Genomic DNA, 17,583 nt, shown 5'->3' on the forward strand with positions numbered 1-17,583 from the left:
GATGATTGGGAAACAGGGTTTAATAAAACCACAAAAAACCCAAACCAAAAGACTCCTCACCATAATTTATTCCACTTCTCGTATTTAACCATGTGAAGTTCAAGGGAAAATACCAGATTCTGCACCTGGGATGGAACAGCCCTGGATGTATGGACAGACTGGAATTTTCACACTAGAATGAAGTAATTAAAAAAAAAAAAAGTGCATTATAATTCAATAAAAACCCTCTGTGGATATGGGTACAGCACATTCCACATGATAAAAAAAACAAACAAAAAATCCAGCCAAAATTTTAGAAAAACCCCTTAATATTATATATTATATCAAGTCTGAGGTTTGGAGTCTTAGGAGTCTTTTCCAACCTGAACAATTCCAGTTCCAAATGCTCTGCTGCAGAAACATCCCCGACTCCTCACACACCACATAAACAAAGGATTTAAAGTCAGGCCTAAAAACTGCATACAAGTTTATGCCCAGGCTGAATTATCTCTGTTTCTGCGTTCAAGAACCCCCAGCCTTGAAGACAATTTATCTGTAAAAAGTCCTAAAAATTCTGTCTGCAAACCACATCAACCACAGAGGACAAACCTTAGAAATGAACTCGTAAGTCAGCAGCAATCACATACTTAAGCATTCTTAAAACCAAAAAAATCACACAAGTCCCAAATTGTTTACAAGTTTAATGACTTCAAAACCTGAAACTCTTCAATACAAATTTAGTATTTTTTTTAAAAAAACTTATTAAAAATTTAGCATAATACTTTTGCCAATACAACTATTTTTTTTAAAAAGAGAATATTTACAGAACTCCAACGAAAAATAAAACTTAAGCGTAGGAAAATTTCAGCAGAAAATAGCTTTAGCTGGCAGTAATATGGCTTCCTGATTGTTGTACTGATCAACAGGAAAAAGGGAGAAACACTGGTAAAACAAAATGTAATTTATGTTTGCAGCTTTGCACAAGCACCCCATGGCTTAGGAACCACCACACGTTGGCAAAGCTGCTGAAGAAATATCTACTTCTTATCTTATCTACATTAAGAAATGTATCTTGTAAAGTAACCATGTAATTAGCAAGAATCTTAGCTTAAAATCAGAGTGCAAATCAATTCACATTAAAAAAAACCTGTAATTGGAATTACTGAATTGATTTAAAAACTGGTTCTGGGACTCTTAAGGCTATTTCCTTGTTCTTGTGCTGGATCTTGTCCTCCTCTCCATCCCTCCAGTGGTCTGAGCTGCCCTTGCATCCTCTTCTCCAAGTTTAGTTTTGTTTCTTCTTCCTCTTTGGACAGACCCATTTTCATCATTCCCTATTTGCACATGGAAAAAAATGTCAATTTATATCATCAATCAAATATTTCCCACAAAATTCCATCCTCACCTACATTGTTTTGAAAGGAAATGTCCCCAATGACAACATTCCAAAGATTACATCTCTGAATTCAACAAACCAGATACCAACCCCACAATTCTGCACATCCAATATCCTTTAAGTTGGATCCCTGAGGATTTACAGCTATTTCTGAAAGTAGGTTAACATTAATGAGAGCACCAAAACCAATTAGCTGCCATTTTAGCTAAAATTCCTTCCACTGATATGTAAAACTAAAACAGAACCAACACCAAAGTCCTGCAAAAATGAAAACAGCAAGTTTTATGGCAGGAAATTCCCTGCTGTAGCTCTGAAGAGTTGCTGCCATTTCTACTTCAAAGCATTCATTTGAGAATATTTTCTAATTGGGAGTTTTTTAAGTCAAGCTGAAAACTCCAGGGAATATTTTAGGTGGCAGCAGGACCAGGGCAGTGACTGTCCCCCTGCACTGGGCACTGGGGAGGCACCTCCAGTGCTGTGCCCAGTTTGGGTCCCTCAGCTCAGGAGGGACATGGAGGATCTTGGATCTTTTCCATCAGCAGCCCCAGAGCTCTGCACACAATTGTTGCAGAGAAAGCCAAGCCTTGACTCACCTGATTTGAATCTTTTGGGTGCCTCGCCCTCTGCTGGCAGCTGGCACTTCCTTCTGCGAGAGGAGGGGGCTGTCTGTGGAGCAGGGTCACCCTCCTGGCCTTTTCCAGACTGATTCTCTTCAGAACCAGTGGATGCTCCACTCAAATCCTGAGTTCCCAGAGTGCTGCCATTTCCTGGCAAGTCACTGCTTTTATGGGGAGTAGAAGTAGCTGCCTCTGACACCTCCACCTTCCTCCTGTTGTTTCTCAACTGCCTTGTTCTCCCCTGGCATGGATTATTTTCTGGAGATACATCTTCACTTTCTTTAAGAATCCTCTTCTGACCTCTGCCTCTGGGCAGGTTGGGTTTTTCCCTGAGAGAAGTGGAAATTGTTTCTTCAGAAGTGGAACAAGTTGTTTTCTTCCTGCCCACTCTTGATGGATTTTCTTTTGCAGGTGGAGCTACATCCAAAACTTTACGTTTTTCTTCAGGAATTCTGTCTTTACCATCTTCTGGCAAACTCTGAAGTGAGGTGGGACTAAGAGTCAGTGAAGTGGTTGCTTGCCTCAAGCTCCCTTTTACAAGCTCCATATTTTCTTGGGAAGAATTGTCCAAATTCTGTTTAGCTTCCTTATTGTTATTTTTTCTACCACTTTGTTTTGAGAGGACCTGGTTTCCCTGAATAGAACTTTTGGCTTCTACCAAGGGGGCAATTTCCTTCCTCCTGCCTCTTCTCAGCTGATTTTCTTTTCCGGATGAATCACAAGTCTCTAAAGGAACATTCTGCTTTTCTTTGGGAGCTTCGTCTCCATCACCTGCCGGCAACCTGCGCTTCCCTTGAAGAGAGATGGAATTGGTTGTGTGTGATGCCTGAGCAGTTTCTTTCCTTCTGCCCCTTCCTGCTGGCTTCTCCTTTGCACAGGACACTGCTTCCAAAGGCACACTTTGTTCTTCCTGAGTACCCTCATCTTTAGTCTCTGACGAGCCACATTTTCCCTGGAGAGGACTTGAACTTCTTGCCTCTGGTGCCGGATCCATCTTTTTCCTTCTGTCCCTTGTTGGTGCATTCACTTTTGGCTGTAAAGCTTTATTACCCAGAGCTGGATTTTCCTCTTCTCTTTCTGCCATCTGTTTAGCATCACCTTCCAGCAGCCCACGTCTTGTTCTGACAGAAGGAGATCTGCTCTGTGATGCTGCAGCCACCTCGCGTCTCCTGCCCCGCCTGGGTGGATTGTCCTCTGCTGAAGAGGGAGCAGCTTCCAAAGCTGGTCCTGGCTCTTGTACAACAGCCTCATCTTTCCTGTGATCTGCACTTAATGTTTGTTTTTCTACAAAGGCAGGACTAGCTTTTTGTGGGATGGAATCAAGTTGCTTTCTCCTGCCCCTCCTTCCCTGTGAAGGAGGATTTTCGGAACTCTCATGTTGATTATCTTTGGCAGTCATCCCTTCATCACCCTCAGGTAAACTTTTTCCTTCAATTGCTTTGGAACTGCCTTCTTCAAGCTGAAAATTAACTTTTTTACCTCTTCCTCTTCTACACATCCCTGCATTTCCTTGCGCTGGATTGCCCTGCAGGATTTCAGTTTGCTTTGCTTTAAGTATTCCCCGTTCATTTCTCGTCCTCCTCTGACTGCCCTGAGCAGGACTGGCACTGTCTGCAGCAGGGACTGATGGGGCACCTGGGCTGGGCTGCTCCTTCCTGCCTGGGGCTGCACTGACACAAACAGAGCCCACGGAATCCTGGAGAGAAGATTCATCCACTTCTGTTTCTGAATTAAGTTTGGGAGCAGTTGCTTTTAGGCTGCTCACATTTTCAGTAAATTCCTCAGTTTTTTGCTCCAAAGAGTCTTTTTTGCCTCTCCTGTTTCTAGTCCTCTTTATTTCCATGTTCTGAGCACTGACTGGCATTTTGTTTGTCTCTGCAGAAGGTGACTCTGCCTTTAATCTTCGAGCTGCTTCTGTTGTGTTTTCCTGAGCATTTTCTGTTTCACATCCCTGAGATCCTTTCATCTCATTTTTCACATGGGATTGTGTTTCAGCATCAGTTTCAGTTGATGTTTCCTCAGTTTTTGGAATATTTTGTGTATTTTCAAGTGCAACCCCACTAATGTCTGCTTTTATTTCAGCTGAGTGCTTTCTGTTTCTAGTACTTCTAAGAGACTTAACTCTTCTCTCTGCTGCCTTTAGTTCAAGTTTAGTGCCATTTTCAGATTCTTGTGCTGTGGCAGCCTCAGGAGCTTTGTCACAAGCCTGTTCCTGTCTTTGTGAAACCTTTGGGGATGGGTCTTTACGAGGCTTTCTGGCTGCTCTGTGAAGGTCTCCTGGAGAAGCTGCTTCACCTTGGTCATTCCTTGCTCGTCTCCCTCTTCTTGGTGGAATCACTGGTTCTGTGTTCTCCACTCCTCTGCGCCTCCTCCTCGGTGACAGGAGCACTTCTTCACAGTCCTCAATCCCACTATCAGTAGCTTTGCTATCAGGATTATTTGAACGTGTTTGCAGCTGACAGATTTCACTCTGAATGTTTCCAAGTCCTGTCTTTGTGCCTGGATCATCTTCAGTTTCATTGATGCCACAGTCCTGCAAACTCTGTTTGTTTGCAGGTGCTTTTTGTAGCACTGAGGAATCTTCAATACAAGACTCCAGATTTTCATTTTCATGTTTTAACTCCTTCAGCTCTTTCCTTTTACCTCTCCCTGGTCTCTGAGCAGCTCCAGGTGGTTCCATAGATGAAACAATGTCAAGGCCTTCCTGATCAGGACACTTTGGAACAACTTCTTGTATGCAACGCTTTGTCCTCCTTCCTCTTCCCTTGTTTACAGGTGTGATCACTCCCATCTCCTCTTGGGTGTCAGGACTCTGCAAATCCTTTAAACGCACATCATTTTCACTTGGTTTTGCTACAGCAGGAGGTACAGCTCTCCTTCCCCTTCTGGGTCTCTGGGTAGGCTGCTCTTCTCCATTTGAGTCCTTCTGTTGGGAATCTTCACCTTGGGAAACTTTTCCTTTCTCTTCTAGAACAGGGTAAATAGCACAAACAAAAATTAGACATTCCTGTCAAAGTGTCTGTGCATTTCCATTTTCCTCACAGAGGCATCTTGCTCAAACAAATCATAGAATAAATAAAGAAATATTTAACCAATTCCTACATTTAAGGCCAGGCCTCTGACTGAAGTTGCTTAATTTATTTGGATAGGTCAAATGGAAAAAATGATCTTAGCTCAGGAAATAGCTGGGCTCAGTGAGAGAGATTTGAACAACATTTGAACTTCATGGTAACATTTATGATTTTATATATTCACTACTCCTCTAAGCAAAATACTTGTTCTTACCATGTTTATGACTGGAATTAGAACCAGGAGGTGCAATTTTTCCCTGAGAATCCATGACATTTACTGATCTGACCTAAAGGAATAAAAAATAACCAATAAATGCATGTCTGACAGGACAAGAACTTATGGAGCCAACCAATACCAGATGAATGTACAGCAATGTTTATAAAAAAGCTTGTGAAACTCTGTTCTTTACAAATTAAATCAATTAGTCTTATAAATGCATCCATTTATCTGATATCAACCCACCAACACAGCAAATTCAATTCTTTCCATCTAAAGTGAAAGACAACATTGTGAAGAGGTTGAGGAGTGCCTAAATGAGTGCTCAAAGGGAATTTGGGGTATTGAAGAGAAATTGAGTGTTCTGTAGTGTTTTATTGTGTTCTAAGCACTAAGCCCAGGGATACTCAGCATTTTACCTATAGAATATCAGAATCAAAATAATTTTTTCAGGAAATGATACTGGCAGTGATGGCAGCACATCTCCACTGAAGACTGTTCTCACAATAAAAAGAAGGACCAGAACAAACCAGGCTGGGCACAGACATCACCAACACTGACCCACTGATTGGACAACTTCACTTCTCCTACCTGTAATGGTCAGTGTGGAGTGGTGAATGAGATGCTGGGAATGTCACTTTAATATTAACCTTATCACTTTTATATTAAGCCTGTTTTTAATGATACCTAAACAACCTTAAAACACTCGTTTGTGACAAGTCCTTTCAAGTAAATACATTTTAACATGCACAAATGCAGCTGTCCCTAAAAGATGTTGCAAGATACAAAGTGTCATACAAGAAAGTCTACATTCATTTAAACCACAGGTTTCAAAGTCTAAAAACATCCTTTCCAAAAGTTCAAGTATTTTACCTTCATTTCCTCTGGGGTACCAAACATTTCAGTCACTCCAGCATAGTCCACTTCAGAATCAGAAGATTTCTGCCTGGGTTCTGCCATGAGCCTTTGCAGCCCCACAAAATCCTCAACTGGTTGATATTTCTCTTTAGGAGATTTCATCAATCTGCTAATTCCAAACATGTTTTCCACAGGCTCAACCTTTCCCTTTGGCGTCTGGAAAATGCGGCTGATCCCAACCATGTCTTCCACGGGCTGGGATTTCAGCTTTGGGGTTTTCTTGGTTGAAGTCACACCTGGCACAGCTTTTACTGCTTCCCTGCTCTCTACTGCAGTCTCCAGCAACCTTTTCAAGGCAACTTCGTCTGTGAGTGGTTCCAGCTCTTGCTGTGGAGTCCTCAGAAGCTGCTTAATGCCTGACAGGTCCTCCACTGGCTCTGGCTTCCACCGTGGGGTCCTCATGAGCTGTCTGATGCCTGACAAAGCCTCCACAGGCTCCAGTTTCTGCTTTGGGGTCCTCAGGAGATGCTTGATGCCTGACAAAGCCTCTACAGGCTCCCGTTTCTGATTTGGGGTCTTCACGAGATGTTTGATACCTGACAAAACCTCTACAGGCTCCAGTTTCTGATTTGGGGTCTTCAAGAGCTCTTTGATGCCTGACAGAACCTCTACAGGCTCCAGTTTCTGCTTTGGGGTCTTCATGAGCTGTTTGATACCTGACAAAACCTCTACAGGCTCCAGTTTCTGATTTGGGGTCTTCATGAGTTGTTTGATGCCTGACAGAACCTCTACAGGCTCCCGTTTCTGATTTGGGGTCTTCATGAGCTGTTTGATACCTGACAAAACCTCTACAGGCTCCAGTTTCTGATTTGGGGTCTTCAAGAGCTCTTTAATGCCTGACAGAACCTCTACAGGCTCCAGTTGCTGCTTTGGGGTCTTCATGAGCTGTTTGATGCCTGACAAAACCTCGGTAGGCTCAGGCTTCTGCCTTGGGGTCTTCATGAGCCTCTTGATACCTGACAAAACCTCTTCTGGTTCTGACCTTTTCTCAGGGGTCCTTAAAATCTTCCTTTTGCTTGACATGACCTCAGCTGGCTCCAGCTTCTGCTTTGGAGTCCTCCTTTTACTTCCTGATTTCACCAGAGATGCTGGTTTTTCTGAAATTACTGCTAAACTATCCACAGTATCCTTGCGCACAGCTTTTCTTTTTTCAGGAGTTTTTGTGGCTATTTCATCAAACATAGATGGAGATGACTCCTCTCTCAGAAGGTGGAATATGCCCGGACTGTCTTGCTTCTGCTCTGAAGCATCTGAATTATTTAATGGTGACACCATCATCTCTCCTGAAATAATCAGTAGACTTATGTCATTTGGAAAACAAATCAAGCAGAAAATCAAAGCATTTTAATTGCTGCATAATAAAAAAAATTAAATTCAAATACACCCTTCTAGAAATCAAACCCAAACACGTGCATTGTCTGAAACAACTCAAGAGCAGCTTGAAGTTCCATCCAAATTGAATGAATAATAAAATATTCTACTCAGAAATTAACTGGAACGACATTTTCTTTTAATACCTGACAAATCTCAATAGTACCTTTCACGGTTGCTGGATGCTTCACCTCAGTTAAGTCTGCCTAGGCTGAGACTGCTGCTAACCCATAATATACCTAAATCTTCTTTTTTAAAATACCAAACCTACCAGATTCCTCAGGAGTGTGCAAGTCAGAAATGTCCCCTGCAGCCCACGGTGGTGTAACATCAGCATTCTGAGCAGCAGTCAGAGGAAATGTTCTTCCTCCCTGGTGTTCTGGAGTTTGGAACATTTCAGGCATCCCTAGAAATGATATTTGGAGAAATGAGATGTTCTGACAGAAGAACTGCACAGCAGGCAGATGAAGCAACAGACTTTGAAATCTCACCTGTGAAACTTTCATCCATATCCATGTTGAGCTTCAGCTTGGGATTTTTCACCACTTTAGGGACATATCCAGCTGACCTGACTGTGGTGGAATAAGCTCTACCTACAACTATGGTAGCAGGTGACTCTGCATGACCTGTGCTGAAGTGATCTTTTATTTTCTTCTCTGGAGTCTGCAGAGGGAAAAGAAAAAAAAGAGTTATTAAACAAAGATTCATGGTGGAAGAGGTGGCCAAGCTCCTCCCATAATTTATCATCAGCCATGGTTAACCAGAAGGCTGGAGGATGTCCAGGACCAGCGAGGGTTGGAAGGCCTAGCCAGCCTGAGTTTAGGAAAGGCCTGATTTTTAGGATCAGAGGTTGGATTCCAAGATCTTGGAGGTCTTTTCCAACCCTAATAATTCTGTGATTCTTTTTGTACAAACCTCCATTTCCCACATGCTGTGGGAGACATCAACTCCCATTTTACATCACACCAAGAGCTCAGCTTCTCAATCAAAATCCATCCAAGCTTCTTGGTGGATATGCAGGAAAATAAAGCAACACAAAAAAGAAAAGGATACCTTTGGGGGGTGGTTTAGTTTCTTCAGGGCTCTTCCTTTATGGACACTTTTTTTAGCAGTCTTTGGCTGTGGTCTTGCAACCCCCAGTTTTACCACTTCTGCCCAAGATTTTGCAACTAGAAGAAACGGAGAGAAAACAAATTTAACTCTCAGCCGTGTAAATGGAAGTTTACAATTATTTCTTTATTATTCCAATACATCTTCTGCAGTCTGGCAGAGGAAAGTGGTTGTTATTACCTGATAACACCTGAAGTGTTCTCTGAAATATTCTCAGTTTGAAAACCCCATTTCAGCTGAAGTTTAAGAAGACTCCAAGTACCCAGTGTGGCTTTCCACACCAAAACAATGAGCTTCACACGGTGTCAAACACAGCTCAGATCCTACAGCTGAACACTGACCCAGTTCCTTCCTCTCTCTTTTGGAAGGAACTCTTTTTTCCCAACAGAAACTTGCCATGAGCTTTCCAGCCTCGCTTATTATAGATGAGCTTTACTCTGGTGAGATTTAACAAGAGAAGAGAAATTGTTTCTAAGTGAAGTTTCTTTCACCACCTTCCTGAGGAATTTCAGTTTTTTTATCCTGAATTTAGATTTACAGACTTCCCATAATTTTTCTTGTATCACCTTCTCCTTGTGACACACTCCCAAAATTCCCAAAGCAAAGTTACCTTCATCATAGCATCATTCTGTACACAGCAGTGGGAGCAGGGAATTACAGCTGTGGAATAAATGAAGCTAGAAGTTGTAGGACACCTGCCTTGTTTACTTCAGGAAAAAAAGCTACCAGAACAGAGGGATCGTATAAAAGAAATGACTTTTTAAAACAGAGATTAAAAGGAGAATACTGTTCCTTTTCCATCCATGAAAAGGATGTTGTTCTTCTCTTGTCAGAATTGCTATGTCAGTTTGTAAATAAAAAGAACTTTGAAAAGCTGACATTGCCAGGGTGTGCAGGATGCAGAGGAAAATGCCAAGCATCCAGGAAATTATCTGAAATAGCACTGGAAACAGTTTTATTTTGGAGCTGAAATTTTTAAGAGCTGTGATGTTATTTTCATATTACAGAAGGAATTGATGCAGTGATATTAAAAAGCACATTACAGAGGTGGTGAGAAATGGAATGCCACTGGTATTTGTCAAGAGCTCTCCCTGCCATTAAAATGGACAAAATAATAAAGTAATAAAAAATCCTGGGTGAATGGGGAATTTGACTTTGTCAAACTGATTTAACTGATGAAAACAGGTGACAAATACACCCTTCTTCAAAGTTTATTCAGAAGTCAAAACCTGCAGAACCAGATCTCCCCTATTACAGTTTCCAATGCTGTCAAAACTGTTTGAAATCAGTGCTCAACACTGGGAATTCTGAGGATTTGAAAGTAACACCCAGTTATGATCCTATTTTTTATTTCTATCAGTTATGTACCACTTTGAGTAGTTAAATACAGCCCAGCTCCTGGACAAAGTTTGTGAGCCTTGTATAAAAAGAAGGCACAAAATAACCGAAGTGAAGCTGCATTGCTACAAAAGGTTAAGTTTTTCAAAGCAACAGTAGTGTGATAAACATGGTTTAGTTTAACACTACTGGAACTTGACAGATTTTAAAGATCACGACTATAACCTTGCAAAGAGAATGCTAATTTTACCATTTCTTAACTTCTGAACATCAGTATTTGTCTTTAAATGAGTTTATAGATGTTTTAATAAATTTGCTGTACGAATGAGAAAATACAACCCTTTGCACTTCCACTAAGGCCAGCAGATTTCAGAAGATTCACCAATTATTTGGTGGCCTCTGCATAACAAAACAAGCTTTTTCCAGTGGGGTTCCTGTATTTTTAAAGCATGTAAATGAGTATTAAAAATTAACTGTTGAAACCAACCGAATAAATTGGCACTGGAGGCACCACTTCTCCTCTTGGCACTGATAACAGCCACAGCCCCACCTCTGCTCTTCATGGCAGAGCCCTTCAAGCGCCGCTGGGCACCTCTGGCTGACTTGGCAGGTGTCCCTGTCACCAAGGCTTTGGCATCTTGGGCAGCAGGGGAAGATTTTGGGGTTTTCCCTTGGACACCACTCTTCTCCTCTGGATCCATGTCTTCTGTGCTAGCATCCTTCTCCTCTGCAATGGGGAATGGTGTGAGGGGCTGGGAGATGGAGAAACGCCCTTTCCTGAAGGGGGCTGGAGAGCCTGAAGGGATTTTGGGTGTTGAGACAGGGGATGAGGCACCTGGGGGCTGCTGGGCTGGGGAATTTTTGGGTGACTTCTTTTCTTCCTAGGAAAAAAAAAATAAAAAAAATTAGTGTATGGAAGATATTTCCTTCTTTTTAGTGAAGTGATCAGTCCAGGCAAACCCTGCCTGAGAGTTGGATTTTACTTTTTCACAAATGATAAATGATTCCTAAACTGCTGATCAAGTCTGGGCTAAGTTGGGCAGGAGGGTTTACCTTACTTTTGATCCTCACCCTTCATCCATCCCCAGCCACCAATTAAATCATTTTATGTCAATTATAGTTGACCGATTTTAAACTTTTAGCCCAATTTTCCCTTGTGTGTTTTACGCATCCAGTAAGTAGCAGTGACCTTGCCAATGGTTGTACTTTCACTTTATTATAAACCTGTTTTAGCTGATGATTCTTTGAGCATCCCAAACCACTCACGAGTGACACCAGCACACATCACACAAGGGTTACTACTAATTTTGAATAAATAATAAATACATATATAATATTATTTATAAAGTCTGATCACAGTAATGGACTCAGCAACTTGATTATTCTGAACATTTACCTGATCTATCCAGTGCTTCAAGCACTGAGCCTTTTTGAGCACAGCCCGAGGAGAGTTTCCATGGGGTAAACTCCGCCTGGCAGGGAGAGCTCCTCTTTTCAGGGGAGAGTTGGGAGGCAAACTTTTATCAAAGAGTTCTGGGCTCAGATGACCACCAAAGGACACTCTCTTTCTTTTGCCCAGAGTCTGAGGGAGTGTTTCACCACTTTTCCTCTTCTGAGAGATTCTTTTTGTCTTGCCTGAAAAGAACAATTGAAACGATTTTTAGATCTCCAAGAACACAAGGCAGCATTTTAACCTTTCCTTGTGCATTTCAAAGTTGGAAACAAACCCAGAGGAACTTACCTTAAAGGGAAATAGATTAAATCCAGGATATTTTATACATATTGCGTATTGTTAAGGTCAAATGTAACTCCATGATAAACATTTCACAATTACGGTCAGTAATTTGTTCCACATTTTACCAAAGTGGAAGAATTCTTACAAAAGTGCTACAGAGTTTCTCAAATACCAAAAACGAGACAGGCAATCCAAAGTACTTACCTGAGTCTTCTCCTTGCAAGAGGCCAAAAGTTTTGGTTTCTGAGCCAGGCTCAGTGTCTCTCAGCTCAGCAGCACATTCAGAAGATCTTCTCTTGACTGATGGTCTCCGAGGTCTTGGAGCATCTTCCAAATCCTGGTTTTGGTGACACGTGTCCACGGCCATCTCTGCTGGAGCTGTACTGGCTTTTCTGCCTGAATCTTGCTGTTCCTGGGCAGTGTTTGTCTCCAGTGTTGTTTCAGCCAGCACTCCAGAGCTCCTTGGCCTTCCCCTTTTCCTTCCAGGTGTCTGACCAGCAGGAGATGCCAACATTCCTTCTGCAGCCAATGCCTCTGAATGGGCACTTTTGTCCAAGAATTCTTTACTTTCCCTGCTGCTTCTTCTGGGACTCTTGGAATTAGAGAGAGAGGCAGGGGTTTCACAATGTCCCACCTCTGAGTTATCCAGGTTTGCCTGATCCCAGATTTCTTTCAGCACCTCTTGGGCAGGTTTTCCTGGTGTTTGTTGTTTGCTGTTTCGTCGTTGCTTTAAGCTTTTGTCTTCTGGCAAAGGCAGTTGTGTGTTCTCAGTTCTGCACACTGCATCTTCCCTTGGAGCTCCAGCTGGGATCTCTGGAAGTGACTTCAGTTTCAACGACCCACGCCGTGGGGTCCTTGGAGCGTCAGGATTTCCAGGATTCATTCCAGTGGTTTCTCTGGGAGGTGACACAAAAAGAGACCGAGGACTCTTCCTCCTGGGCCTTGGTGTGCTCAGCACACACGGAGATCCTTCAGCAGCACTGCAGTTTCTGGAGCTGCACACTGCCCCTTGAATTGGACACTCAAACCTTTCTATGGAGCACTGCTCCAGCAAAACCAGGGAGCTCCTGCGGTTCCCGATGCTGGATCTGGGTGTGAGTGCAGCACTTCTGGATCTGCCAGGTGTCCTTAATTCCTTGGGATCCTGCAACGGACTCTGACTGGTATCCCCTGACACCTCCTTTGAAATGGGAGCTCGAGGACTCATGGTAAAACTCCTCCTGGGAGTTCTCGCCCCAGCTGACAGCTGGTTAAACCCTGGGCTGTTTTCTTCTTCTCGTCTCACAATTATGCATTTTTCAATATTTCCCATACTGCCTGTTTTCTTGCCTTTAGCCAGGCTGCCCAGATCAAAAGGACAGCTCTGGGATGAAATGGGAGCACTTGGTTCTGGCAGAACACACCCAGGGTCTCCTTCTGCAGCTTGCTGAGAGGAGCTTCTCCTGCGCAGAGGTTTTTTCACTTTCAGCTCGTTTTTCACACTTTCATAGAGTTTACTAAAGGGAGACATTTCATTTTGCTTTTTAAGAACACAATGTATTCTCTGTGAAGATTTGGGTGTTTGGAGTTTGACAGGGAAAGCTTCAGGAAGATTTTCCTCTGGAGTTTGTTTATTTTCATTGGTATTTTTTTCTTTACACTCAGCATTATCTACAAAGAAAGCAAAGTGAAACAAAAATACAGATGCAGAGTTACTTTAAAATTGCAGAGCTACAAAAAAAAAAAAGTTCCATAAATACAGATTAAAAATTCCTTATTTTCCCTCCCAAGGGGGAAGATCCAGGTCAGCAGAGATCTTCCTGGTCAACGAGGATCTACTGAAATGGAACACTTGAAAGCAAGCTGGGGCTTTTTGAACTGAGACAAGTCTGTCAGAAATGACAATAAAAAGCCTTCTCTGAAAATCTGGATTATTTAAGACAACAAGGATGGGAAGGTGCAATCCTAGCATTTTACCAGTCTGTGGGTTATAACTACCCAGAATTAGCAGCTCTGGATTTTTCTGGTTCTACAGCAAACAGTTCCTGTTAACAATTATTTCAATATGTACCATGTACCTCCAAAATTATACTTGTTTCAATTTTTCATTAGTAAAGAATGCATGAGATAATGCAATATTTGCTAAAAAAAAAGGTGTAGCTGTAGGTCAGCAGAGCAGTTCAAGTTAAATTTTAATGTCTAAGGTGAATTCACAGCATTTAAACATGATGAGATAACCACTGACACAGCAAGATGCACTCAGATTGGAAAAATGCCTTTCCCCCCCTTTTAACTTTAATTCTAATACCAACAATAAATGCAGTTAAGGGGACAAAAGCAAACAAAGCCCTCATAAAACAGGTACCAACCTGAAGCATCAAGACTTTTAGCTCCTGGAGGTTGTTTGTGCAATAATTCCACTTCTGCCACCTGCTGAACATGAAGAACCTGTAAATTTGTACAACATTACAGCAGAGCAACAAATATTTTGTACTTCAGCTTTCAATTCTACATTGAAAAAACCTTATTTAGAAGAGAATCTGCACTGTCCCTAAACAAGCTTTAAAGCATTCAAATGAAATCCTTGAACTTTGCAATATTTAACATTGGCCAATATATTTGAGGCCCTAGAGAACAGAAATTGATTTTGTTTTTTCATTTAAATTCTGAGCTGTCAAAGCAGCTGTAAAATAAGAATAAAAACCCTTGAACCTTCCCTTCTTACCAAATCCAGTGGAAGATTCATAGCTCTGTCTTGGTAACATAATGAATTATTAATTATCTATTACCAAAAAGTGACAAATTTTTGACTAAAGTTTAGACTCAAAATTACTAAGTCTTTCAAAGCATTTATCTGAAAGAGTTCATTTGTATTTTAACATAAATCAGCAGTCTTGGGCTGAAAAGTTACTTTTAATAAGAAAAGTATAACTTATTTTAAGAAGAAAAGAGAATAAGGAAATAAAAATCACGCCACTACTACCAATATATTTGTAAAGAAAAATCCCAGAGCCACAAAGTTACCTGCAGAGTTTCATCTTTTGGAGACCTGGAACGCCTCTTTTTCGGTGCTGATTGCAGAGGATATTCAAACCTGAAAAAATATTTTAAAATACCATTTTTTGTCAAAGAATTGATGACTCAATTCTGATTATTAAGAGGAATGACTTGGGAACAGTTACCCCCTCCCAGCAGTGCACACATCTCCATTTAAAAGGCTTTAACACAGCTCTTGAAACAGAATCAGAATGATGTCTAAACAATTCCATCTTTACTGATTTAGCTTAATGTAATACAAGCGATAAAAAGATAACTTTAAGCAATGCTGCCTTCTGATGAAATCCTGTAAGATTTTATAGAGAAATATAAACTAAACATTATTTCTACTCTAGAATTGAATAATTAAAGAGCCTGGCCGTGGCACATACCTGAAAGAACGATCGATAATGGTTAACACATCTCCGTGCTTCAGGGGAACAGGCTGCTCAAAGCAAGCCCCGTTCAGCTGCGTGGGGTTCACTGAGCTTAAATTGGTCAGGACTGCCTGAAAACCAAACAAAAACGTGAGTGACCTGCAGAGATGCAGCGAGGCAATGCATGCTTCAGTAAAACATCCCAGCTCACCTCCTTGTTCTCATTGATCTCGATTTTGCAGTGCTCGTTGGACACCCAGGGCAGCCGCATGCGGATGTCGCATTCTGTTTTCCTGGGGGCAAAGCACAGGTTCAGTTCCACACAAAACACTGGCAAATCTGCTGGAGAATTAGGGCATTGCCCAACATTTTAGTTAGTAATGGTACAGCAGCGTGATGTCTCTAATTTGAAGAAAATTAATTACCAAAGTCTCTTTAAACTGGTAAAAAATAGCAGCTCGCACTCCTCCAGCATCAGAGAACTGAGACCAGGAAAACAGAGAAACAGCCAAACTGAAAACAGCGGATCACAACAAGCTGAGACACGGCTACAGCACAGCTGGTGCTGTGGGATTAACTTACTCCAGAGTTTCCTGAGACTTGGGGAATATTTTTAGACAAAATGAGCTGTTAAAGTCATTCTCAAGCTTACATTTCTGACCTGAGACTGCAAACAGGTAACTGGACCCTTGGTCTCACCTGCATAACCATTTCCACCTTCTGAAAAGTTATTAGTGAGTTAAAATGTGTTTATAAATGTACAGACTTTTCCTTTCTGTCCTTCTCTTAAGGTAATCTCTAATGCTTTTGACTTGCTGTTGGTCTTATCACTTTTAATCCCTTCCCCTGATTTCCTGTGGCCATAAATTTAAAATCAATCAATAAAAGTAGTTCTGGCAAGGAAAGGACAAAAAAGCAGTAATAAAATGAAGTTTAACTTTCCACTCTTCCATTAACCTTAGTCCAGTATCACCTTCCCTCCTCTGTACACCATCCCTAAATATACGTTTATTTTTGTAAAAAAGCATTAAAATACGTGATCTGCAGGAAAACACTCATTATTTCAATGTATGCAAGCAAATTCTCACCTTCCAAATAAACAAGAAGTCGAGGTGAGTGGAAAAACAATTCCATCAGTCCCGTTCCTTTTAATGACAATGATTGTTCCGTAGCGTGGCATCTTCAAACATAAGGAACCTTACCTAGAAAAAACACCCAGGTTACTCATCCAAATTATGATTTACATGTTTATGAGAGCAAATGGATGTAAATTTTTATGCTTATTTTGTTCCAGAGATGAGCTATTTTCCAATGGACAGCAGAAGAGTCTCAGTGCTGTTTATACGTGTTTCTCTGTGTAAAAAATTAGGAATATGTTTATATAAATTGTCAGACTAATGTTGGCATTCAGGTAGTTTTTATTACCCATCAGGACCCTGGAAAGGCTCAGCAGTGTGAAAAATGTGTATTGTATGATTGGCTTTTCACAAGTATTATTATTGTCTCATATTGTCCTAATGTCAACTGTTCAAATCTTATTACTCTAATTATATTACTATTTTTATAACCATTTTATTACTATTAAACTTTTAAAAATTTTAAAAACAAGTGATTGGCGTTTTTCACAGGAGCAACACAGATTTTGTCCCATAAACAACTTAAAAACTCACTCCTCTCTTCACTGAAATCTAACTCTTACAATCTCTTACCCAAAGGGAAATTCTCAGATTTGAATTTAAAATCAAGAGCTGGTGACTGCAGTTGTATCCTCGTGGAAAAGGGAGGGGGGCAGCAGCTCCCAGGAGCAGGAACAGCTGGAAGGGGCTGGAATTTGGGCAGCCCCCGAGCTCTGTCGCGATGGTGCACACATCACGACAGAAGGAGGAACAGCACTGAACCGGCATAAAAACCCCAAACCCACAAGAAGATACCCTTTTATATATTTTCATAGAATTCATTATTTAATGTACAAGTGCGATTACCACAAGAGATCCTCAAAGAAGCATCTTTATTAACGCTCTGTTTGAAGGCAGCAAGGTAAAACAAGGCAATTAAATGCAGTTAAGAGAGGCTCTCGCGGAATTTTTGGGAGGGTTTTATGCGATAAAACACTTGTTGGCCAGGAGACACAGCTTGGAGGGGAAGCCGGCAGTCCCTCAGGCTTTAGGGCAAACACTGCACTGGGAGCGCCCTGCCCACGGCAGCCACCAGCTCCCAAAAAGACAAAAAAAGCTACAAAAGCAGAAATTGATAAGCCTGGGATTCAAACCACCGGCAGGGACAGGACAGGCAAACACCGGGGGAGAAGGGGGCAACAGCCACCATGGCAGAGCGCCAGAGCCACCACTGAGGGGTAGGTGGCCACCGCAGCGGGGTGTCAGGCAGCCTAACTCCTCCTCGCGGCAGCCGGCACCCCACAGCCGCGTCCCCCCGGTCCTA

At 41.7% G+C, this 17,583-nt stretch overlaps 1 protein-coding gene across 1 annotated transcript; it reads right to left on the reverse strand.

The window, feature by feature from the left end:
* Window positions 1–791: 791 nt before the first annotated feature.
* Window positions 792–16,324, reverse strand: MKI67 (marker of proliferation Ki-67). Its single transcript, XM_041461123.1, has 9 exons — window positions 16,233–16,324; window positions 15,356–15,437; window positions 15,160–15,275; window positions 8,061–8,137; window positions 7,841–7,975; window positions 6,154–7,481; window positions 5,268–5,350; window positions 1,969–2,321; window positions 792–1,313 (listed from the first exon to the last, which is right to left on the reverse strand). The coding sequence occupies exons 1-9, from the start codon at window positions 16,322–16,324 to the stop codon at window positions 1,180–1,182; spliced, it is 2,400 nt and encodes a 799-aa protein (XP_041317057.1). The 3' UTR covers window positions 792–1,179.
* Window positions 16,325–17,583: the final 1,259 nt, after the last annotated feature.

Source organism: Pyrgilauda ruficollis, unplaced genomic scaffold (assembly GCF_017590135.1).
Source record: "Pyrgilauda ruficollis isolate IOZ18807 unplaced genomic scaffold, ASM1759013v1 scaffold15, whole genome shotgun sequence".
In the NCBI taxonomy this organism is placed as follows: Eukaryota; Metazoa; Chordata; class Aves; order Passeriformes; family Passeridae; genus Pyrgilauda; species Pyrgilauda ruficollis.